At 50.9% G+C, this 23,833-nt stretch overlaps 9 protein-coding genes across 9 annotated transcripts; 4 read left to right on the top strand and 5 right to left on the bottom strand.

Moving 5' to 3' along the window:
• Positions 1 to 85: 85 nt before the first annotated feature.
• Positions 86 to 1,264, bottom strand: PpBr36_03183 (uncharacterized protein; the record flags this gene model as incomplete). Its single annotated transcript, XM_029890359.1, has 1 exon — positions 86 to 1,264. The coding sequence occupies one exon, from the start codon at positions 1,262 to 1,264 to the stop codon at positions 86 to 88; it is 1,179 nt and encodes a 392-aa protein (XP_029753722.1).
• An 810-nt stretch (positions 1,265 to 2,074) lies between these two features.
• On the top strand, positions 2,075 to 2,516 carry PpBr36_03182 (uncharacterized protein; the record flags this gene model as incomplete). The annotated part of the gene is given in 2 exon segments (XM_029890358.1): positions 2,075 to 2,230; positions 2,247 to 2,516. The coding sequence occupies 2 exon segments, from the start codon at positions 2,075 to 2,077 to the stop codon at positions 2,514 to 2,516; spliced, it is 426 nt and encodes a 141-aa protein (XP_029753721.1).
• Positions 2,517 to 3,217: 701 nt separating this feature from the next.
• Positions 3,218 to 3,721, bottom strand: PpBr36_03181 (uncharacterized protein; the record flags this gene model as incomplete). The annotated part of the gene is made up of 1 exon (XM_029890357.1): positions 3,218 to 3,721. The coding sequence occupies one exon, from the start codon at positions 3,719 to 3,721 to the stop codon at positions 3,218 to 3,220; it is 504 nt and encodes a 167-aa protein (XP_029753724.1).
• A 1,499-nt stretch (positions 3,722 to 5,220) lies between these two features.
• PpBr36_03180 (uncharacterized protein) lies at positions 5,221 to 5,778 on the top strand (the record flags this gene model as incomplete). Its single annotated transcript, XM_029890356.1, has 2 exons — positions 5,221 to 5,502; positions 5,644 to 5,778. The coding sequence occupies 2 exons, from the start codon at positions 5,221 to 5,223 to the stop codon at positions 5,776 to 5,778; spliced, it is 417 nt and encodes a 138-aa protein (XP_029753723.1).
• Positions 5,779 to 6,283: 505 nt separating this feature from the next.
• PpBr36_03179 (uncharacterized protein) lies at positions 6,284 to 7,367 on the bottom strand (the record flags this gene model as incomplete). Its single annotated transcript, XM_029890355.1, has 2 exons — positions 6,284 to 6,543; positions 6,680 to 7,367. The coding sequence occupies 2 exons, from the start codon at positions 7,365 to 7,367 to the stop codon at positions 6,284 to 6,286; spliced, it is 948 nt and encodes a 315-aa protein (XP_029754463.1).
• A 433-nt stretch (positions 7,368 to 7,800) lies between these two features.
• PpBr36_03178 (uncharacterized protein) lies at positions 7,801 to 8,618 on the bottom strand (the record flags this gene model as incomplete). Its single annotated transcript, XM_029890354.1, has 2 exons — positions 7,801 to 8,055; positions 8,424 to 8,618. Coding segments are annotated over 2 exons (450 nt in total), but the record flags the coding sequence as incomplete, so codon positions are not given.
• Positions 8,619 to 11,273: 2,655 nt separating this feature from the next.
• PpBr36_03177 (uncharacterized protein) lies at positions 11,274 to 14,251 on the top strand (the record flags this gene model as incomplete). The annotated part of the gene is made up of 2 exons (XM_029890353.1): positions 11,274 to 11,907; positions 11,982 to 14,251. The coding sequence occupies 2 exons, from the start codon at positions 11,274 to 11,276 to the stop codon at positions 14,249 to 14,251; spliced, it is 2,904 nt and encodes a 967-aa protein (XP_029754459.1).
• A 955-nt stretch (positions 14,252 to 15,206) lies between these two features.
• Positions 15,207 to 15,929, top strand: PpBr36_03176 (uncharacterized protein; the record flags this gene model as incomplete). The annotated part of the gene is made up of 1 exon (XM_029890352.1): positions 15,207 to 15,929. One exon carries the CDS (start codon positions 15,207 to 15,209, stop codon positions 15,927 to 15,929), a length of 723 nt encoding a protein of 240 aa, XP_029754460.1.
• A 749-nt stretch (positions 15,930 to 16,678) lies between these two features.
• On the bottom strand, positions 16,679 to 18,885 carry PpBr36_03175 (uncharacterized protein; the record flags this gene model as incomplete). Its single annotated transcript, XM_029890351.1, has 4 exons — positions 16,679 to 17,083; positions 17,157 to 17,548; positions 17,611 to 17,853; positions 17,943 to 18,885. 4 exons carry the CDS (start codon positions 18,883 to 18,885, stop codon positions 16,679 to 16,681), a joined length of 1,983 nt encoding a protein of 660 aa, XP_029754461.1.
• Positions 18,886 to 23,833: the final 4,948 nt, after the last annotated feature.

Here is a 23,833-nt window from a genome sequence, read left to right as displayed (position 1 = left end):
TAATTCATACAATCAATCATCAATGCTCGTTCGTAGCTTCGTCTCACCTTCTCTCTCCATATTTAGACTACAGTAGGATAATTCTCTACGCGATCTTTGTAATCATGAGCTCCCCTTTGGCTTCTCCCTCTAGTTCTATAAACCCTCCCGCCTCAAGCTTCTTCTTCCACTTGGTGCTCTCGTAACGGGCTAGGATCATGGTCATACGCAGCGCAACACCGCTGCTGGACTCATGCTCTGATATGCCCTCCATGACGGGAGTGAAAGTCCACCTGCCGAAAGCCCAGTTAAGGATGTACCTCTGAGAAGACTTGGCCACCGTTTCACTGAGCGCTTCCGGGGCTGCATCTCCATCGGAGCCGCGCCAGACAGGAGATACAGACGAGGTCGACAAGACAGCCTTGATGCGGTAGACTTCGTCTTTTGGTGCAGCCTTGAGTAGCTTCTGCAGACTCTCGGGGTTTACGGATGGACTTGGCCCTGCACTCTTGAGCGAAATGCTAAGGACCTCAACCTCGGACTGGTGATCATGCTCGTGGCCCTCCCCGCCATGATTGTGGCCGTGGTCCCGCGCCATATCCTCGGTCAAGCTCTGCGCCAGCCCGCCGTCGATGCCAAATACCAAGTCCATGGAAACCCACCCCTTGTCGCTCTTGACCCAGGCGACATCAACCTCGAGATCACCAAGGCGGTCCAGACACTCGTCGAAGCGGCGCTCGCTGCAGAGCTCCCACTTGTTGAAGACGACGAGGTCTGTGTAGCGGGCCTGGATCTTGGCCGTGTAGCTCGTGTCCTCGTAGCCCTGCCAGTTCTCAACGTCGACGACGCTGACGACGCCGTCGAGCACGTAGGCGCCGCGCGTCTCGCGGGCCAGGCGGTTCACCTCGAGGGCCAGGGTCGCAGGGAAGGCGGACCCGGACGTCTCGATGACGATGCGGTGCGGACGGACCGAGGCGCGCAGCTCCGAGAGGGCGTCACTCAGCTGGCCGACCATGTTGCAGCAGATGCAGCCGTTGAGCAGCTCCTGGACGCCGGCCACGGCGCCCGACGACGCCAGCTGCGAGTCCACGGCCACGTCGCCAAACTCGTTCTTGAGCAGCGCGAGCTTGTAGTCCGGGTTCGTCTTGCGCAGCTGCGGGACAAGGTTCAGGACCAGCGTCGTTTTGCCCGACCCGAGGAACCCTGTCACGATCGTGATGGGGATCGGGGCAGTCGACGACGGCTGGTCCACCTGATGTTGCTGCAGTTGCCCCGAGTCTCCCATTTTTTTTTTTTCCTTTCCTTTTCAAAAATTTGTGGGGACCGGTTCAATCTTCTAGACTAGATCAGCAGCGATGAAAGAGAAAGGAAAAAAAAAATAGCAAATCTATTTCGCCCAGTCTAATTCTCTTGTCTTGTACCTGTTTACTCAACTTGTATGTGGAATAAGGAATGCAACGAGAAAGACACGCGATTCCCCACCGCCTTCCCCTTCCATTACCCTTGGCACTTGAGATCTGTCTTGCATAAATGACAAGGTGATGCCCCAGTCTTCCGATCTCGGCACTTCTTTACAGGGCAGGTGCTAATTTCCTCGAGTTTCTACGAACATCATTGCGGGTTCAACATCGAACATTTAGCTTGCACCAACATTTCTTTCCAACAATGATCAGAACTTGAATGAATTAAATCATTCGAGCTTTTACGAGACGAAGCAGGTCCTCCCCCCAAAACCCAGGCGATTATTTCGGTTATCGGCACAAACACAATGTCGCCCAGAGTCAGGGCTGACTGAGGCGTCTTGTCGAGCAGATGTGACGTCATAAGCTGGATGTTATCAGCTGGGAGGCACGAAGGAGCACAAACAGTGGCATCCTGCTTGGAGATACCAAGAAGTTTGGCGGGTATTAGACGCATGATTGTGCAGAAAAGCCATGAATATATGACGCTTTCTAGTCCAAAGTCAAACGTCAGTCTGTTTGTTTGTTTTTTATTTACTTAAATATCCGTGATAATACTGTTTGTTCATCTTGTGTCAACTGTCCCATTACCCCCAATCGCATACATTCAAGCCCTTTGTTTCATCACACGCACCATGCCGACCAACGAACCAAACATCCAACATGAACCTGGCGAACTAGACAATGGTCCGAAAGCAAACTACAAGCTTCAGCTCGACCAAGCAGCCAGAGATGCACTAAAGTCTCCGAGTGAAATAAAAAAATCTTCCAGTCCCCCTGCGAACCCAGTCGTAGAAAAAGGTATAGTTAGCATTCCCTGTGCCCTGTTTCTCGGTTGTTTTTATTCTCAGAGCTGATGCGTCATCTGCACCCGAAAACAAAAAAGTGTCACAATACATACCAGCCGTTGGAAAGCTACTCGGAGCCGAGAGAGACGAGGTCAAAAAGCCAGATCCGACCCCAGAGCAGATCCCTGGCCCTCCAGAGAGGCCGACACATGACATCCAAATAGAAGAGTTCGTCCGGGATCAGCACAGAAGCAGGACGGAAGACGTGGAGGATGCAAAAGTCCAATGAGGCGAGAGGAAACGGAAATGTACAATCGGCGCCTTGGGCGCATCCATGTGAGCTGAAACAGCTCGTCCCTCTTTTTGAGGGAGACTAGGTTAGCTTGTCAGCGGATGGTTCATCACGCATGCCCGCCGCGGGAGCGCGGAAGGGCTAGAACAAGTACAGGTAGCCTAGCTGGGAATACCAAATGAAAACACCCGTCGGGGAATAATCCCGTGACCAAATCCAAGCACCCAGACTCCAGCTCAAGCTGTTAAGTGAAGGAGTCTCGGGGCCCAAGGATAGAACCCCCCAGATTGGGATATGTTATGGGACGGTTCCGTCTGCCGGACAGATTGGCATCTCAACATTATCTGTATTCTCACTGATGACGTATTCGAGAGTCTTGCAATATCGACTGCTTTGACGAGATTTTAACGGCATCGATAACTGACTAGTCTAGTCTTTGGTATCCATCCTTGTCAGCGGCACCTGGAATGCAGCATAAAAACAAAAACAAAACCAAGCCTACTATCCCTCCAAAGCTTCCAAACAACGCACAACTGTTGAAAGCATGTAGAGAGTAATTATAACGTAACCATAAACAGAGACTCCTTCTTCTATCTGGAGTGCAATACCGAGGACTCTCGGTTTTGTCACCGGCTCCCCGACTTTAAATATTACTCCAGCCTTCAAGCGACTAGGTGATAGTCAAAGCATTCCTCCAATCATTCTTCCGTTGCCGTAGAGTTATCCGGCGACGCGGGAAGCAGCCGGTCCCGGACGCCACAGTAACGATTACCATCGCAGAGACTGCAGGCATATCTGTCGCAGTTGGCGTGCTGACTCTTGTGGCACGACTCCCAGTTGCTGCACCGTCCGCGGCAGCCGTTGTCGGTCGAGAGGCAGCAGTAGTCCTCGAGCGCGCGGTTGGCCTCCCGCATGTCGTACACGAGCCCGTTGTTGCCGTTGTTGCGGACCCAGGCCGACCGGCCGTTGTTCCAAACCTCGACGGTGAACTTGCCGCACTCCTTGCGGCAGCGGCTCTCGTTGCTGGCAAAGGCCCACGAGCAGGAGCCGCATCGCTGGTAAAAGTTGTCGTCGTCCCAGAGCTCGATGGTCATGATGTCGTTGCCGATCGGGGTGTTGCTCAGATAGGCATGGACCCGGACGCAGCCCCGGACAAGGCCGGCAGATTGCAGTAGTAGAAGGACCGGAGTAGAGGGCTTCATGGTTAAATGACTTGCTGTTACTTTGACACATCTCTTCTGAAGAATACCATGTCTTATATACTCGTGTGCTTATCGGTTTATATCCCCATCCAAGCTTTATATCGATGTCCAAGGTTTTATGCCGCGATCCCCCGGCCCATCTCTTATCATATAAGCTGACATGCTTACAACCTCGCAGGTGGATGGTCAGAGGCAGGCCTATCAAGCGAACCACATGGGGAAAGTTCCTTGTTGAAAAAAAAAAAAAAAAAAAAAAACGAGAAAAAAATGGTATCGATCAGTACTTTATTAAACCTGAAACGTTCTCTAAATATAAGCTTATATAGCGAAGGAATGTCGTATGTAGAGTATTTATTGTACCCATTATAAAACGCCGCTATATTTTGACAATAATAAACGCCTGCGGCCAACAGCAAACCGCAAGCTGGAAGACGTCTGCAAAATAAAGTAGAGAAGTTTGCGTATCATCGACACCGGCTTTCACCAGCCCAGGAGCATATATTTTGTTATCGCCGACTCGCTTGTTGGGATCTGCATGCCAGTATTAATCCTTTCTGTCAGACGACCGGCCTCGCGGAGAGCAAGTCGGTCCGGCGTCATGTTAGTACGCTGAGCAGACGGCGATTCGCTGTCTCGGACTTGGCGCTCACAATTCACCAAGTCCTCGGCCCTGCGCGATAGCAACAACTTTCGACTGTCTGCGCTTCGAGCGAGTTTCAAGCCTGAGTTCAGGTCCGAGCTAGTACTACTTCAGTCGTGGTCAACACCCTCCGCATTTGGGGGCAAGACATGGGGGTCTCACGTGGGCGAGACACGACTACGGCTGAGCCTTGAGGGTGGCGATAGGATTATGCACCGATGTGAAGTATCGTCGGGTCGGGCCCAAAAGATATCAGCGCCGGTACTGACGATGCCGGCGTAAATCAAAGTTCGTGCCACTTGGTAGCGCAGGTCTTTGTTTTAATTTTACATGGCACATACAAACAAACACAACAATCACCAAAGGTTGTCACGGTGTGAAATGTCTCCTCATCAAACAGCATCTCATGCCCATAACTGAAAAGTTCCGAGGCAAGAGACTTCCTATATCCAAGGAAATGTCCATCTCCAGAGAGTGCCCTCATGCGAGGGCAGGCAACCAAATCCACCGTGAGGAAATCGTGGTGGCGGTCGTGGCAGTCTCTGTGAATACTTTTTGATCTGAGGAGAGAAAGAGAAGGAAAAGAAAAGGTCAAAGAATTTTCTCTGGGCGCCGCGTCAAGATATGGAAGTTTCTTGGTGGGGCAGGTCGGCATCTACACGTGACTTTCATTCATCCAGCGAGTCGGGTGACTTCCTTTCCTCTGGGTTGGGCAACTATAACCCTAACCCGGACCAGACCAGCCGCATCATTGCCGCTTAGTCGCGACATCGAAACTGCCGGAAGCTAGACGACATCACAACTCCAGAGTTGACCTTCCCCTTCCCCCCCGCCCTTGGAACCGCATACTACGTCAAACATGGGGGACGACGAATACACGGTAGCAGGCGGCAAAGGCCTACGCCTCAAGGGTGCCAAGGTCAAGAAGAGCAAGAAGAAGAAGGCCGACGGCAGCAAGGCAGCCGACAAGGTGACCGAGCTGGACAAGGCGCTCTCGGCCGACAAGCCCAGCGACAAGGACGCCGATGCAGCGCAGGATGGAGACGACGAACAGGCCCGCGCCCGTGACGACGACGACAGTGCGCCGTTGCGCCGCAAGACCGAGGCGGAGCGACGCTTCGAGGAGGCAAAGAGGAAAAAGGTACCGTTCTATAATATGCTGTCCGACAGGGCGCCCTCCAGTCGCTTGTCCTGGCCGCTGTGCCCATCTCTCTCTTTTCAATCCCACCCGGTGTCTATGTGCTATTATACTGACCCATTGGTCTTTATTTGAAAAATACAGCTTCTAGAAATGGCACAGTCCGCGGCGGCGAAGCCGGAACTGCTGAAAACGCACAAGGAACGAGTCGAGGAGCTCAACACATATCTCTCCAAACTCAGTGAACATCACGACATGCCAAAGATCGGCCCTGGATAGATTGGATTGCCATTGCTCATCTTTCATTGTTATCTTGCGATTTGTACATGTACACGGTTGAATACGGCGTTATTCTGGAGTTTGGAGCCGGCAGAAAGGGGGTTCGGCTAGCGTGATAGTTTGCAAACTACGACCAACATGAACTTTATGACAAAATTAAGTGGGATGAAGCCTGAATTTCCACAATAAAGTTTGCAAGTTATTATTTCTATTGCTGCTATTTTTTTTAACCCCCACTTATTGTTGCTAATCCCAACAAAAATGTCCGCCTATGTATCAAATGTCATTCTATCCTATTGATGATGTCCAAACGCCAATGAGACCTCCAAAAGCCAAATGCGCCGGGAATGCTAAAGGAATGTCTAGAGTCTGTTTTGCTCTGAATAAAACCCGCGCCGGCCAAGTATGCTATGCAAATCAAAATGAAACGTATGAAATAAGAAAACCAACAAAATACGCTCGGTTTGCTCCGCTTATGACTTGGGGAAGTTTGCAAATAAATGACTTATACGAGAATTAACCCGCCCAACAAGACACCGGCGAAAGCCTCAACAGCAACGTTGCGAGTGCGCGGCACCGCCACGTTGGTCTGTAAACTTCCACTGGGGTTGGTACCAGTAGGCTCACCCGGGTCGGCATCCACAAATGATGTCTGGGTAACAATAACCAGTCCGCCATTGGAGGCAGTGGACGTGAAGGTGGACGTCACAGGCTTTGAGGACCGCACGCGCGTGGTAGACGACGTGCTTGTAGGTGTCGTTGTGCCTAGGAAAGATGTAATGTTAGCTTGAGGTTACTAATTTCGAAACAAAAAGATACTCGTGTAGTCACTTGACTATGGGCTTGTTCAGCCTAGAACAAGAATAGATTGATAGAGAATGCGATACTGAGATCAGCATACCCTGACTAGTGGTCGGCCCAGCCGACGTCGTTGATGGTGACGTACTAGGAGTAGTTTGCCGCGTCGAAGGAGTGGTAGGAGCAGGCCCCGTCGTGGGTGGTTGACTTGTCGGGGTAGTCTCGACGGGAGTGGTGGTGGGTGTCGTAGGAGCCGGTCTGGTGGTCGGCGTCGTCGGCTGCGGAGTCGTCGGCGCGGCGGTGGTGGTGGTGTTGTTGCCGCCACCACCTTGGCGCTTGGCGATTTTCACCAACGATGTTGCCAGAGAGGCGTCTTCGCGGTGCACGGCCTCCATGGCGTTCTTATCGGACTCATAAATGCCATCCTTGAAGCGCTTGGGAAAGTACCGGTGCAGCACATCGTGCAGAGCCTCGCTGGATACAGCGTTTAATAGGCAGGGGAAGCTGCCCGAATCCTCACTGCCTCCTTCGGATTGAACATGGATGCCCTCGACTTCCTGAGTGTCGCAAGGACCGTATCCCCATGGCCGTGCTGGTACTGCGGACGCCACGCCCAGAGTGACAAGGACCAAGGCCAGTACGACAAGAATAACACGCCTCGAAGACTGCATCTTCCTGCGATGCTGTGGCTGGGGCTCGTTGTGTGCTGTGCTAGGCGAGTAGGCTGCCACTAGGGACTGTTTTTCCTGGGTTGCCGTAGGCAAACCAGCCTCAAGCTGTGGTGCATCCATTGTGAAGGCGGAGGTGGGATGCCGTTATAAAATATGGTGAGGGACGAACACCTGGAATGTAGAGGGTGGAGTTGAGGAAGGGTACCCCGAAGCAGATCAGACGAGGTCGCGCCTATTTCTATCAGGCTGCAGGTGACAGCTGCAGTCGTTTCAAAACTCTAAAAGCTGGGCGCGAGAGGGGGCTGGGCAAACAGTTATGCCCTGGAAGAAAGAAAGAAAAAAAAAAAAAAAAAAAAAAAAAAAAAACGTTTGCTTTGACTAGCATGTAATTGCTACACGGCGTTGGCGTGAACGTTGGTTCCCTCGCCGTCGGGCTTGGGAGGAGGCGAATCGGAATGTGCGATCCGATATTAACAGGCGCTTTCACCCCTTTTGCTATTCTCGTCTTAGATTTCCCTTGGTGCTGAGACTAGTGAACCGCGTTGGCCTCCGTCTAAACTAGCTTGGGGAACGTTGAGACGAAACACATGGGCTTAGAAGGTCGTGAGGGGCAAGTGTAACCTTTTGGTGGCTGACGTTGCCTCTGGTTCAAAGGTAGAGAAAGGTGGCGAGTTGTTTCCGGCACGCGGCAGTACTCAGCAATCAAGTGGTTTTCGCCGTCCGTCTTTGATGCGGAGTAGCTGCAAGCTCGATGCAGTGCTGTGCGATATGCAGTGCGATATGCAAGGATCTCAGCTTGGCTGCAGAGCTGACTTTCAAGCTTAGACAGTGGCAATCTTGACAGCAATCAAGAAGTGATGGAAGGTACGTTCGTAGTCAAAAGTTTGGAGTTGAGGCTGACGATGTTAGCTTGTCTTGTTCCAGAACCTTTTTCTGTCATCTCTCCTCTGTTGCTCTTATCCGTCCTCTAGGTTTAACTTTGGGCCTCATCTTTATCAGGTTCTTCTTTTTTCCTTTCTCTCTTCGCGTCCATGACCTCAATTGACAAGGATGGTGAGTGGGAACAGGTGGGACCCGGCGGCTGGATTCTGGGATTGCAAGGATCAGGCCCCCTCGTTTTTGAGAGTCTTTAGCTCCCCACCTTCCCGTGCGTCGTCAGTGCCAAGTTCTTCATACCAGAGGTTGGGAGCAGAGCTTCCGCGGTAGCCGGAATCGACGACGCATTTCGGGCTCTTTCTCCCCATTGGATTCTTCAAACGGGACTACAAATAGCTGAGCCGCCTCGTATGTGTCGGGATCTGCATCGCCTCCGACAAGACTGCTCCAGGTTACCAAAGTACACAAAATGCTGGTCTTGTCACAATGATGCCGACCTATAGGGAAATATCATGTAATAAAAAAAACAACATCCTTCCTTGTTCTACAGCTGTGCTGGCTCAAGACTTGCATATAATAGTGACGTATTTGTGTCTAGTATATTGCACGGTCCCATGGACGACCAAACGAGGTTCAAATTGGCGCACCAACAATTGCCAATTGAGCTGTAAAAATAATCAACATTTGTGGCAAGCTGTCGCGGCCGTGTACCACTCACATCATCATTGTTATTTTCACCAAAGTAAACACACCATTTTGATACGTAGCGTATGCTGCGGTTTGAGCGAGTGACCATTAGAGTGGGCTCTGAGCAGAGCACAACCTCGACATAGTTTCAGGTCATTCGTATCACTCAATCAACCGGCAGTTTACGGAGTAACTGCTTACTACCTCGTTCTGTTGGAGGCTTGATCCGTGCCCTTTTGTGACCGCCAAAGTTCGGATGACATGGATGGACTTTTGAAAGACATGACCTCCCTTCCCTACCTACCTTATCTTAGAGCACAGCACAGCCAAGCAGTTCTTGCATGACAGGATACCAAACCAGAGTCGTGTTCGCTTGAAAACCTTGATTTTCCGTCTGTTCTCGGTTGGCTTCCGTGAAAGGGAGAAGCGTCGCAAGGGCCACTTATACGACAGTGCTAATATCCCTAAGGAAAAAAAAAAACAAAGAAAAAAAAAATCTTGTTTGGCAAACCTTCTCTAAAGCTTAGCGAATTGATTCATGGCCCATCCAACCGTGGCCAAGTGCCAACGACGATGCAAGACAAAATCATGGAATGCGGCAGGAAGCACTTCATGAAGAGTCGATCAACTGCCGGTGCACTTTCTGCAGTTGCTTACTTTTCTCCGACGTGTACTATTGTTTCACAGCGAAATATCCAGTAGAATTGCGATGTGATCGGCAATGCGGGAGCAAACGAGAGCGGCACAGACGTCACCTCAAAGGTCTTTGGGGTGTCCCAGCTAGGTCGGCTCCGGTTGTTTCTCCCTACCTGCACAAACAGCATACATAATAGCATGCTTGTCGATCAATGAGATCCATTGCATGTCTTAGAATTTCAGCGAATCCAGCCAACTTTTCAATCCTTGTCAAGCAGAGCACTTGGATCACTCAGCTACCCATAGCAGACATAGATAGCAACTAGGCAGCATTGGCAATCCTTCTGGGGAACTCCCAGTTAATGAATTTGATGCTATTGCTAAATAGCAGACCAGCGAATTCCATAACGGCGACAGTCCGAATTGATGTTTCTATCATGAATCGAACACACACCCAATCATGGGCTTCATAAAAAGGGACGATCATCTTCATTTTATTCACCTCCACTATTGGCGGCAAGTACTTTTCTAAGTTTTATCCAGTATGTCTTTTCACACGCCCAGAGTGAACAGATCCTAAAAGAGTCCCACAGGAAAGTTGTAAAGTAAAAAAACCAAAAAAAAAAAAACCAAAAAAAAAAAAAAAAACAAAGAACTCCGGATTGCTACAGCAATCGAATAGGACACTCGTCTCTGTTGATTTGAAAAGGAAGCGGTGGATCCTCAAATTTGGTTCTCAATTACGCAATGATGGTTCTACGCCGTTCAGGTGGGTAGCGAGCGCATTAATAATATAAGAATATGAGAACCATAGATGGCCTTCTAGAGCAGCACTGGCGAGTAAGCACCACATGGGATAACCGTGCTAAGCTTGGGTTGGCAAGATTGGCTTTAAAAAGCAGCGACTGGACGTATAGTAGGGTATACCTCTAGCAAATGCAACACTGGCAGTCCTGGTTTTCCCTTCAGCTGTAAGGCTGGGAGGATGCTAGTGTTTGCTGTGCAGTCCAAGGCATCTGTTTGTTAGATAGAGATAGGACAGATGTGCTGCGGCAGGTACCCTAGTCTTGGTGTATGCAGCAACGCCTTCATTCATTCAACAGGCTGCATCCTGTATCAACCCCATTCTGAGTTTGAAGTTGGCTCAGATTAGCGTGATTTGATTGATGGGATTGGTCAATCACACCCGCATCTCGTCTCTTGTAATTGTCCTCAGCCTGTACACTGTGTTTATTGTGAGCCTAGACTTGTAATTACTATGAGATTAACTGCTAAGAATCTTCAGCTCTCTGGAATCTTGCCTTTTCGGTTCCGTTGCGCGTTGTTTTCAGTAATTTGCTAGGCCCTTACGGTCCACTATGACGCAGAGTAGCTTTAAATAGGTACTTTCCACTCCATCCAAAGTATCCCATCATGTCAGGTACCTCCTCACCAACAGTGGAGTCCTGGCTACGGCGACTAATCTCGCACGCTATATGGCAGGATCAAAAGCCGCCAAGCCAACCTCCATGTGATTCCAACCGTCAATTAAAACATACCACCAACCAAACATTGCCCGCTTTCCAGACGTGGTCACATAATCCAACAATACACGACACAATTGCGGTAACCGACTTCGACCGCTCCCGTCGCGAAGATCTTCAACCTTGAGCTTCTGAAACCAAACCCCGGTCCGCTGCCAATCAGTTGACGTCGATCACCGCTTTTCTGACGCCGCAAGATCGGCTTGTGTTAACGCCCATCATTTGAGCCGCAAAGTCTTTGTCCATGCCACCCTACTGAGCCAAGTCGACCTGTCGACCGCTCCATCGTCGCTAAACTTGCGCCATGTCCGACAAAGATGAAATTCCTCCTTCACCTTCGCTCGTAGCGCCTCAGATTCCTGCCGCTGACGGTCACGACGATGACGATCAAGACGGCGGGCAATTGCGCTACTTTGCCCGATCGCCACACCCGTATCACCGACAGAGATTCGAGCTGCTTCATCCATCTGACAAGCTCGCCCCACAAACCTGCAGGAGCAGCACTGGCAGCTCCTCAACTTCGCGCGGTGCCGCTGGATCTTCTCGGCTACACCCACCATCCGCCCTTAGTTCTCCCTTCGTAAAGGAGTCGACTCCGACGAGCGACAGCGGTACGGACGCCGACGATGAGCACTTCCTCAAGGGACTGCCGGCGCCACGGACGAGACAACATAAAGGGTTGCGTGGGCGTAACGAGCCGCTATCTGGGGCCTCCACTCCATTGCTACCACCAGACCTGCTGGAGGAGGAGGGACGCAAAGCTCCACCAGGCCCGAGACAGGACGCATCTGTTCGCGACAGGCGTGCCAAAGCAGAGAAGACGCGGCGCAAAAAGGAGATCATTCGACGGGCTGCGGAAGCTCTAATCTTGTTCTCTTTGGGTGCCATTCTTTACTCGAATCGCGACGTCAAGTCTGTAGTGCACGCGTGGAGAAAAGGTATACTGCCCTGATGGCACCATCCCTGAACTGCTTTCTTGAACATGCGAGCTTTTTTCTAACAAATGGAGTAGAACTAACCATACAGGGTCTACTCGCTGCCTTGTTGGTTGCCGTTTACCCTCTCCGAGTCGTGTTATGGGCCTACATTGAAGGCACTCCCTCGAGGCAGATCCCGCTGTCTGTGCCGACCTCTTTTGACCCAGGACCTCTTTTTTATCCGCCAACGATACCTATATACGTTTCGCTCCTCTTGTCTCCTAACAACCAGTTCATCATCCTACCAAACCTGGTTCTGAGCATAGCATCGCTCCCTAGAGCTCTAGTCCCCCTCGCGATCGGCGGTGAGCTTTGCGATCCTGCGCATTGGCTTTTATCCACTGTTCCGCTGGTTGCCAGCGGGCTCACGGCTCAAAACTGGGAACTTGGACGGCTGGGAACTGTGCCAATCACGGAAATAGCCGTCATCCTGTATCCGCTGCACCAAAACCTTTGCATGCTGCTCCAGCAGTTGACGACTACGAGTTTGCTTCCGGCTGAATTGCAGCTATTGTCGATAGTTTTGGTCAACATTTTGCTGTTCTCGACCTCCCCACAGATGGTCATCTTGACAACGCTTATCTGGGGCGGCGGACTGGCCCTCCTTGTGCTGTGCGGGCATGTGATCAGATGGGGAATCACTCTGGCGCGTGTTCCTAAGTGGCGCTTCAAGAGACCATCTCATGCCAGTGGATCCAACACGAGGCAAGCGTCCACGTTGTTACGCCACCTGTTCAACCTCGTAACCGTTCGCGGCTTCAGATATGAGCTATTCGGTGCAGATTATAGCGATGACGAATATTGCGCCTTATCAGATGCAGGCAATCACGAAGGCCGATACTCGCCCGATATAGCAGGAGGCGATATGAATATGGATGGGGGCCATGAAGGTCCTTTCAGTCTCCTGAAGAGCTTCACTCTTTCTGCAGACCAAGAGGAGGACAGCATGCGTTTGGACCCGTCGGTTAGCCATGCGGAAACCTTTCCAGTTCTATCCGCAAACAGGCTCAAGCCCAGGCGCCATACCTTATCAACACTTACGGGCCCGGGTCCTCGGTCCAAGACACATACACCGTCCGGCCGTCGGAAGAGGTCGGCATCATCGAGCATCCGCGCCTTCTTTTCACTCACCTACGCACAGGCCACCGCGAGAAAATGGGCATACGCCATCTGGATGTACATTTGTATAATCGGCATCATACTCGGCGGTGTTCGAGTATACGTGGGCAAGTATGCTCTTCAAGGGGAGGAGCCCATTGGCTGGGCTCTAGGTTATCTTTTTGGTGACCTGCCTTGGTTCAGGCTTCAGGTGGTCAAGGCAAACCTTGAACGGTGGATCTGTCTGCCACCTCGCTGGGACGAAGATGCCATTGAGCAGTGTTCGTCGGCCCTTTGTCGGCTGGGTTGGGTTGAGCATCTACGACATGCTGTTCTGGGGGAGGCCAACACCCGTCTGTTACTCAGTGCCTACTGGTTGGTGATCATCGTTGTCGGTCTGGGGGTGGTCTTCAAGTTGACGCCCATCTATGAGGTGGATACTCGGCGCAAGGTCTTCCACTTCATGATGGTGGGAATGCTCCTCCCCGCCACTTATGTTGATCCATCATATGTTGCGCTCGCACTTGCCCTCATTCTCGCCATCTTTCTACTCCTTGATCTCATTCGTGCGAGCCAGCTTCCACCACTTTCGAAACCGATCGCATCATTCTTAACGCCCTATGTTGATGGGAGAGATCTCAGAGGCCCAGTTGTTATTTCACACATTTTTCTCCTGATAGGTTGTTCTATCCCATTGTGGCTGTCGCTGGCAGCTCTAGGAAGTGATGACGCTGCTGATGACCAACGCCGCCAGAGCCCTCTAATGGCAGGTTGGGAATTGTCGACACGAGACGTCAGCATGGTGTCTGGTGTCGTTTGCGTTGGACTTGGCGACGCTGCAGCATCCCTGATAGGGAGACGTTGGGGACATCGAAAATGGATCTGGGGTGGCGGCAAGTCCCTAGAGGGTAGTCTTGCCTTTGCAGTCGCCGTCTTCCTGGGTTTAGCCGCCGCTAGCCTGTGGCTACGCATCGGGGGCTGGTCGATCACTGGAGAGGGCCTCGGGGACGAATGCACCCTCGGCATCTGGCCGTGTTCTTGGCGCTGGCTGGTCCAGGACCATCTGCGTGGCTGGGTTAGGTCGCTACGTGGAGCGGCAGTCTGCGGTTCTATGGCAAGCTTGACGGAGGCTGTGCTCACGGGTGGAAATGACAACGTGATTGTTCCGGTTGTTTTGTGGACTTGTGTCAAAAGCCTCGGGGTTTGATGTGGGTGGAAAAAAAAAGCAGCATTTCCACGGCGTTTCCTCGCATTTCCAAAACAAAAGTCCTAAGGTAGCCACCTCGCGCTTCCAGCTCTGACCGATTTTAATTGCGGCGATTCTTTGTAAATATTCAGTATTTTCTTGGGACGATTTGAAACGCATATCATGAGGCATGCAAGAGCGGTTTACTTGAAATGTAAACTGTCTTGTTTATTGAGGCACGCTTTGGTATTGGTTTTCAAATGATGTGTACAGCTTGTGGAAAAGAAGTGACACGTAATACTTGATGCCATACTCGAGTACTTTTTTTTTTTTTTTTTTTTTTCTCAGAGCATTATATTCGAGTCAAACCGATTTTTATGATTTATACGTGCATGGTGTAACGCTGACGCAGCAATACTACAACCCGCACAAGCGTACTTGGTCTTATTGTCAAAATCTTAAATAAATATAGTTGACCCTCAGCTACTTATTGCCAGTATTAACGTTTTCGGACCAGTATGAATAATTATCAAACATAAAATAGAGTCAATATCAACATATGTGCTGGAAAGTCTCGATTAGTTCACGTGACTGCGGGCGTGACGGCTTGTCGGTACCTGACATCCAGATCCATGATAATTGGGTGGGGCAGGACCCCTTTTCCGATTGGCCACTGCCGGCAAGCATCCTTTTTTTCTCGAGCTTCAATTCCACACGCGACATCCGTCTTTGGACCCAACAATGGAAGCATACGACGCATTCAGGTCATCCTAGACCCGACCTTTTCACGCTTCACCAATTATCTATCTAGAGGTCACAAGGTGCTCAAAAGAATTAAAAAAGAAAAAAGAAAAAAAAGCGAATACGCCAAGAGGCCTTTTCAACACCCTGGGGAGCTTGCTAGGCCCCGAGCACCCAGTCCAAGGCTTCTGCTGCGCGCCTGCCAGAGTCTTTCCGTAGTATAACACACACCACCATGGACTCCAGACTGCTGCTCCGGGCGGCGGCGGCGGCCCCTCGCCCTCTTTGTCACCAGACAGCCCTCGCCAGTCGGTTAAGCCGGCCGGCACTGGCCGCCCTTCAGAGCTCGACGCCGGCGATGCAGCAGAGGCGAACAAAAGCCACGGCGAACCGGACCAAGCGCGCCCTCAACATCCCCCCACATCCGTCCTTTCTCAGCAGCGACGTCGGCGAGGACGTCGTCATCTTCAACCCGCCGTCGTCCGAGGCCTCGGTGTACCACACGCCCTTCAAGTTCCTGCCCAAGAGCGACCCGCGGCGGCGCGCCAACATGGCCGCGCTCTTCGAGTCCTCGGCCACGATCAAGTTCCCCGAGGGAGCTCAGGAGGCTGCCGACGGGACGGCCAGCACCCCGGCTTCGGGAGTGCAGCCCAAGCACATGCCGACCGTCAACATGGGCACCAAGAAGAGCAGGCTGACGACTGAGGAGGTGGCCGAGATGCGGAGGCTGCGGGAAGAGAATCCGATTGAGAACAGCGTCCACAGGCTCGCCGTCAAGTTCAACTGCACCAAGCTCTTTGTCATGATCGCCACCGGCAGCAAGGATATGACGGACCACAAGAAGCGCATGGAGAGGCAGCTCGAGAAGCTCAGGGCCCGCTGGGGTCCCAGGAAGGCCAAGGCCAGGTCGGATCGGTACAAGAGGACGGAGATGCTGTACCGGGGTGAACTGCAGTAGAGGAGGGGTTGGGAGAGGGGAGGTAAAGAAAGAATTGCGGCAGTGTTGGTGGCACAACTCTATCCCCAAGCACAAACAGATGCCATGTTCAAATCCGTCTTGAACTGCGTAAGCTGTCTTGTCGGGATCTTTGGTAGTTTCAGTGCTGCATTGCTCATCGGCCCCATGTACGGTGCTGTCGAACATGGATGTATAATGGCAATATCCAGTGTCTAGGTGGCTTTCTTTTGGGCGGCCATCCAAGAGTATACGGCTCTCATGTTTCTTGTCTACCTTGTTTAGATGGAGGTCTTGTGTTCCCCTATGTATATCTACCTTGTACAATGTAAAAACAAAAAAAAAGAGAGTGCCATTTTAGACGTCACTGCGAATCAAAGTCTTGGATGTCAGTGAGGACTTGCCGAATAAGGATTGATCCATGTGACAAGTAATGGTTTTTGGTCAGTTCTCGATAGTTGAGAAGGACTTTTGACTGCCACATGGGTTCTCAATAAAGAATGCTCTTCATCTGAAACACATAATCACTTCGATAGGAAACGTGGTGAATGCACATTCTGACGACTTTCTCCAGAAGCTGGCTTAAACATTGTCATACAAGGGCAAATGGACGCCAATGGTCTATGCACTAGAGACACATATATACAGTTGAGGGCGACTAAAAGCCAAAATATATGCCAAAAAAAAAAAAAAAAAAAAAAAAAAAAAAAAAAAAAAAAACGCCAGGTCGACGTTTTCTTTTTCAGGACACCTTATTCCTTCTTTGCCTCCTCGGACAGACCGAGGTCCTTCTCGGCCATGGCGCGGCAGATGGGGTGGTAAAAGTCCTTGTTCTTCTCAAACGTCTTGAGCGCCAGCGGCCGGTCGACCTTGTTGAGGGCGCGGAAGAGCGGCCTCACAAACTTCATCCTGCCGACCTGGCCGAGCAGGTCCGCAACCCCCTGGTAGGCCGTTGAGTCCTGGGCACGCAGCGCGATCAGGTAGTATGCCGTCTTGAGCTCGACGTTCTTGGTCTCGATGAGGTCGTAGGCCTTGCCAAGCTGCTGCGCTTGCTTGGCGGAGAGCGGCTGCTCAAAGTCCTGGACGCTGCCGAGGAAGACAAGCTTCTGGTTGCCAGTCCAGCCGTCCACGTCCTTGGTCGAAGGGGTAAAATCTCCCTGATCCACAATGTTCAGTTTCTGCTCGGAACCTAAGGGGTATCTGGGAGATTGAGGTGAACAGATAACTCACCTTCTTCCACTTCTCTGCCAAAGCGTAGCATACATCAACGAGCGAAGTATCAAATTCTGGCTTGGGCGGGAGGCCAGGGGTGTAAAACCGGCCCTCCCAGTCGATACCAGCGATCTTGTCCTTCAAGTCAGCATATTCAGGCTTGTTGAAGAACTCGAGGAACGTATCCTTGAACTCATAAGAGTCCAATGACTTGTTCGCCCACTTGGTGAAGTAATAGGGGATGAACTTGTCAAAGTTCTCCCGGCCCACGAGGCGGTCTAGATAATACACCATGTGGAAGCCTTTTTCGTAGGGTACCGTGCTGAAGGCATCATCCGGGTCGATGCCCTTGTGGTTGATACAAAGCTGAGTAAACTTGTGGTCGGCCCCGAACTCCTCAATCGCATCCTCTTTCGTGGCGTCAGTGGCAAAATTCTTCAAGGTCGATCAATAGAGAGGTAGCGGTCCTTACCGAGATGCTTCCAGCCCAAGAGGGCCGAGAAATCAAAATACGCAGGTCCGCGGACAGCAGCAATAATCCTGCGCTCCAGGTACATAGTCCATCCTTCATTGAGCCAGTAGTGCTCCCAGCTGCAGCTGGTCACGAGGTTGCCAGACCAGCTGTGGCTCAGCTCGTGTGCAATGACATCGGTGTTCTGCCTGTCGCCTGAGATGATGGTAGGAGTAGCAAAAGTGTAGATAGGGTTCTCCATGCCTTGGTGAACGAACAAGAATGTCAGTATCATTCAGTATACTATCCAGACCAGATGTGAAGTTTGTAGCATCGTCGGAGAGACAACTCACCTCCGTAGGGGAAACTAGGCGGCAGCACCAAAACGTTGTACTCTCCCCATTTGTACGGGAACACAAGCTTTTCGGCTGCATCCATAAACTTGCCCATATCCTCCTCGAGCTCCCACTGGCACTCCTTGACCTCATCTGGTCCCGTGGCTACGGATGAGCGTGGGCCTATGGGTGCCATGGCAATATCGCCAGACGCCAGTGCAAATAGATATGAGGGAATAGGGACCTTCTGCTCGAACTTGTAAACCTTGTCATCGCCATCCGCTTGAGCCTTGTCGTTGCCGTCAGTGGCAACGCCACTAGCCACAACGACGTGCGGAGACGTGATGTTGAAGCTGTACGTCGACTTGACATCCGGGGTGTCCTGGCAGGGGAACAGAGACCGGGCATGACAAGCCTGTGCTTGTGAAAACATAAAGGGAGCCTTCTTGTTAGAAGTCTGAGCCGGGGTCAGCCACTGGAGAGCGGTGCACTGCGGCGTGGTCTTGACGGCCATTTCGAGCCGGACCACCTCCCCGCTACCCGCGCCTTCCGGCACCGAGATGTGGAGCGGAGAGCCCATGGGACCGTTGCGGTCCTTGATCTCCCATTTGGTCTGCACGTCGTTGAGCTTGATAGACTCAACCGAGACGTAGCTCGAATCCAGGATGATCTCCTTGCTCTCCTTGGCGGTGCGCGACTCGAGCTCCAATACGACCGAACCCCGGAGGCACTTGTCCTTGAAGTCAATGCGAAGGTTGGCCGTGGTATGCCTGGTCTTCCAGGCGTCGTAGTTGGAAGCCGTGCTGGGATCGCGGGCAGCCATGTTTGGAGTGTAAAAGAAGCGAACCAGCTGCACGAAACGAACGGTTTTCTGGCGTGGCGTGGTGATAGTAAAGGCTGGAGTGAGTAATCGTCGGCAATTGACCTGGACCCTCGTGGTGGAAAATGCTAGGCCCCGCATTACGAGGTAGCTAACTGGCCGATGTTGTTTTGTTCGAGTGGCGATTCAAATCGGTCGACCCCGACCCTGCAGTAGCACCTTATCTGCCTCTACCACCACCTTACCTTACCCTACGTACGTGGTGAAGGTACCTCTTAACTGTACTGCACCTCAGGCAGGGCTACAACCAGTTTCAGTGCAAGTTTTAGGTACCTCCACTGTAGCTACAGCACTCAAATGACCTGACACACAGCAGCTAGCTCTAAGTAGTAATAGTCATATTCCACATTTTGCTTGCAGCAGTGGGCGGGAGAGGGAAAAAAAAAAAAAAAAAAAAAAGTCCAGTCATTCGATAGCTCTCTTCCTGAACAGGCAATGGCTGGCTTGGCACTGTCAAACCTTGCACGTGACTTGACAGCCCCCGTTAAAGTTTCCCTTCGCGGTGCGCTGGCGGGGTCGGGGTTCGGGCGGGGGTTCGTTCTAGGCCCTCATAGCAGCCAGGGCTCAACATTGCCTACCTCTTAAATATACTACCCTACCCTTAGCTTATCTTTGATGATTCCTGGCAAGTGTGCAACTTCCTTGATGTTGAACCTGGGTATATTTCTAGGGACCAATGGTTTAATTCCTTGCTTAAGGGTCCAAGTTTGGGTTATATTGCTTGCACGTCGAATTGAACAACGCATGAGATGTCCAATGTTGACCCTGTTTTTTTTTTTTTTTTTTTTTTTTTTTTTTCATTTTATTAAGCTCCCTGATACCTGGCAGCTTTACTAGGCTACCTTGTGCACCACAATATAGACATAAACTACAGCTCGCAAGCTCCCTTTTGTTTTTACCTTGTTTCAACTCAACATAAACAACCTGTCATACAGCACGGGAAGCGTTTCCGGCCCGTCTATGCTCTAAAGAGGCATTTGACACTTCCAGGGCAGAAGCCGTCGAGGCCAGAAACTCGAGAGAGGCGGGATGCCCTTGCGCACACTGAAACCGTGGCTGCGAAACGAAGTTCCTCGTTTGCGTTAGCATTTTCTTAACGTCCGGAGTTTGACTGCCGACGTGTACGACAGACACATAATTCATGGGACGAAAATTGTCCTGTAGCACGGACAGGGCTCCTCATGTCCTTTTCCTGTTCTTGCATTTGTTTTCGTCTGATATTATGTTTGTTTGTTTGTTTTCTTTGCTTTTGTTTTCGTCCGCTTCTTCCCTGCCAGTGCCATCCACACAGATCTTTGTACCACCATGGCGTCCTCGACGTGGTTGGCTCAATAATCGGACGAATGAAGCAAACAATTGGCAACCCCCTCCTATATTTTTTCCCCCCCGCACTTGTCTATCTAGTTGAGACCTCCAAACTGCCCGGGATGCTTCCCGTGCCCTCTCTATCCCTGAGTTTTTATGCTCGGTAATGGCTTACAAAGTCAGATCTAGTGTATTCAGTCCAATACATCCCCTACGCATCTCGCCTGTTCAACCTCGTAATGGTAAAATCCAGCAAAGCAAAGAGAGGTTGAGGGCAAAACATACACCCTCTTCCTCTCTGGGTCGGTTTCATATTCATCTCTTCGCGGGCTTACGTCCGAGGCAAGGGCACTCTGCAGCGCTAGGAGGTCAGGTAAGTATTGCATATCGCGGCTAGCGTTTCCCTTAACAGGTTCCCGGGCTTTGTTTTGATGGGCTGAGGTGATAGCTGGGTCCCTGCCATTGGAAAATGGTCGGCATATTTCGTATCGATATTGTGATTTGTTTTTATTCGCGTTTAGGATATTCTTGCCGAGTCCACATACCTCAATTTCGCCATGCCGGAAACCATAGTCTCACATGGCCTCTTCCTGGCTGCTGTATCAGGTCTGCAAGTCATCCAATGTGGAATGGCAAAGGGGAAGAAACGTTGAAGTGCTTCCTAAGGACGGACTGGGCGTCAATGGGTTATGTCGTAAATAAACGCCGAAACTACTACAACATGTCTCTTAAACCTTCTGGCTAACGCACGCCCTTCAGGATTCCTTCTATGCCAAGATTGTGTCCTCCAACTTGCTATATTCGAATGGAGTGTTGGGGGCAAACATCCGGTTCCTTCTCAACAATAGATGTGCGACTCATTCCTCAAGACCAAGCCAAGTCATTGCAGGATGGAAGCTTGCAAACATCACATTGTGATGGCGACTATCACAAACGAGACCCTTGGTTCCACATGTAGTTCTATGTGTACATACTTGGCCACAAAACACCATCAAGTGGTACTATATGGCCTCAACTCCATCAGTGATACTAGACCTAGACCTTGTAGGCCTAGTTCAGCTCCAGGAGCCAGACCGGTGGTCCATCGATTTTGGCGGGTAGAGCAGCAGCCAGTCATGCATGCATACATATACCCATGGGAGTGCATATCAGGTAGAGTGCATATGCCGCCATATTAACGCATACAGTGTTGGTCGGGGTTCGAGCCCAAGTCCAAGCGCGGCCAGGCGCAGCCAAGGCGCACTGTTACCCTCGAATCCACGGTCCAGTTAAGGCCTCCCATACCGGCGGGGGTTATACCTGGTTATACAACTCATAGTATCAAGCATGCAAATGAACAAGAATGGCTTAAACCCGGCCTTTTATTGCCGTTGAAGAAACCAAGGCCTTGAGCAATTTATTGCCGCATCTCTGCAGACCACTGGCATGTCCCCGCGCTCTGCTCGCTGCTCGAGAGCGGGCAGGAAAATCCACCCCATGTTAAGGGTCAGGAAATGTCTCAACACCGGGAGACCCGGCAGGCATCCCAATACAACATCTTTACTCGGGCGTACTATGAGGAGACTATTGAGACACTTTTCTGCGCGAGACCCGTTACCTGGAAGCAGCTGGTGACGGAATAGGCAGTATGCTCGTCGAGTCATGGTATTTTGATATGCAAACTCATGCAGGATACCTCATAAGTCCAAGGCTGAGCCAAGCAATGACGATCACTTCTATTATAATCATGCAGGAAACAAGCAAGCAAGCACCTGATGGTTTTGGGATTCAACCAGCAGCAACCCCCTCCCCCTCCGCCCCACAGTCAGCTTCAAATCATCGAGTACCGATGATAGAGAAAGGGAGAGAGAGAGAGAGAGCAAGACACAAGAGAGGGACATCAAACAGACGCACGTCGCTGGAGCCCAACAAGAATTATGTGGGGGAATGGGACATGAGAAGCCCCATATCAATCTGTTGCGTGAAGTGAAGTGACAGGAAAGAGTACTACTGCAGATGATACGGCGGATGCACCGGCAGACCACGTGTGTTGCCTCTGCCGGAGGTTTGCACACGCGGGGTTTTACTTGGAAAGTTTCGACGCAGAAGTCGTTCTCACCCGCGCGGGTCGGGAACGTTTTGTGGCAGAGTGGGATAGCCGAATCCAGACCCCTTCGAGATGGTTACAAAAGAGAGAACCCTGGTTTCTTTTTTATCCTCATTACGAGTCGTCTTCCTTGTTGTTTACTTTGTTTACTTTTTTTTGTCTTGGTGGTGCTGCGCTTTGGTGTTATGTATATGAGTAGGGAGAACGCCAGACTCAGAAAAAGAGGGCCTGGTGGTAGAGATGTACGCGACGAAACAAGATGTTTACTTTTGCTTGTTGTTGAACGCGTCAAAAGAGGGCCCGTGCTGGGAAGCTTGGGAAAATAATTCGTCGAGAAGAAAAATAACGTCGAGTCAGTCTCTGAGGGGAGAGGCATTGAATTGGAGCAGCGGAAACAACTCGGTATTCCACCCCCAGCTGCTTCGCAAATCAACTTTTCCATCTCGGCTGCGGAGGATAATCTGAGATTTACGAAATATTGATTTCTAGGAGATCGTAAAACTGATTTCCAGAAGTTCTTTCGAGGACAATTTAGGGCGATGGAAGGTCAAGCGACAATGTAGCGCCGATGAAGCGACCACGAAGCGACGATGAAGCGAAAAGAGCCATACTGACAAAAAGGAAATTGGGGGCCGGTTGGCCATTGCACAGTGGGATTGAGCCTCCCAAGTCTCAGGAGACAAAACCGGTAGTCCCTACATGGTGGTGATAATAACAAATAAAAGTTGGAAGCGAACGTCAAACGAGACTGGGATTGCCCTTCGAGAACAAAAAGCATCCCCAGTCTTGTCGTCTGATTATGGGTGCGTGCGATCCCGTCCATCCCAAATATTGAACCCCAGCGAAGCATCCATAGTGGGCGGGAGTTGAGACCTTGTGGGCTTCAACTCTGAATTGATTTGATTTGATTGTGCGGATAGGATAACAAACCGTCGTTGCACGTAGCAGGGTTATAAGGCGGCGTATGCTATACTGACTGACCATTCTGTACCTGGGTAGTTCGAGCAAAAGAGCTTAGTTGAGTTAGCGGTATTTGCTGGAGCTTGGCATTCGCGTCCGGCTAACCGATGCTTGCCTGCCTGCTCAAAGCTCTGACCCGTCCAAGGTGCCCAAACAACCGATCGCCAAAGTGCCCTTGAACTGGGATGATTAATAATTATCCAGTTTTCACATCTCGCTTGGAGCATAATCACGTCAGTTGGTAGCTCGTAATTTTAAAGGTATACGAAAGACGAATACATGAACTGTTCACAAGCATACTGATTTCCATCACACTGTCAAGCAGCCCCCTTCACTATAACAATATCTACTGTTGTTCTAATGTAGGTCTGTAGGTGTACAGTGGTTCGCTTGAAGCGCTGCACGCCGATTGGCTCAGGCTCAATAGGGTTGGACCGAACCAAATCTGGCATGCTGAAACGTTGTTTCGACCCCGCACCTATATTAAATCCTATACAGCATCAAGTATAGGAATAGCACTGGACTATCACATCAAGCTGGGTTTACCTTGCCTTAAATGACCACCTGAATAAAATGAGAATACCTTGCGTAGGCAATATCACAGTAGCGGCTCGCTCCCCTCATACGCTTAGACTCCCGTCCTTCACTTTTTTTTTTTTTTTTTTTTTTTTTTTTTTC

The sequence above is a fragment of the Pyricularia pennisetigena genome, chromosome 3 (assembly GCF_004337985.1).
Source record: "Pyricularia pennisetigena strain Br36 chromosome 3, whole genome shotgun sequence".
Classification (NCBI taxonomy): domain Eukaryota; kingdom Fungi; phylum Ascomycota; class Sordariomycetes; order Magnaporthales; family Pyriculariaceae; genus Pyricularia; species Pyricularia pennisetigena.
This window is presented reverse-complemented; position numbering and strand designations above follow the sequence as displayed.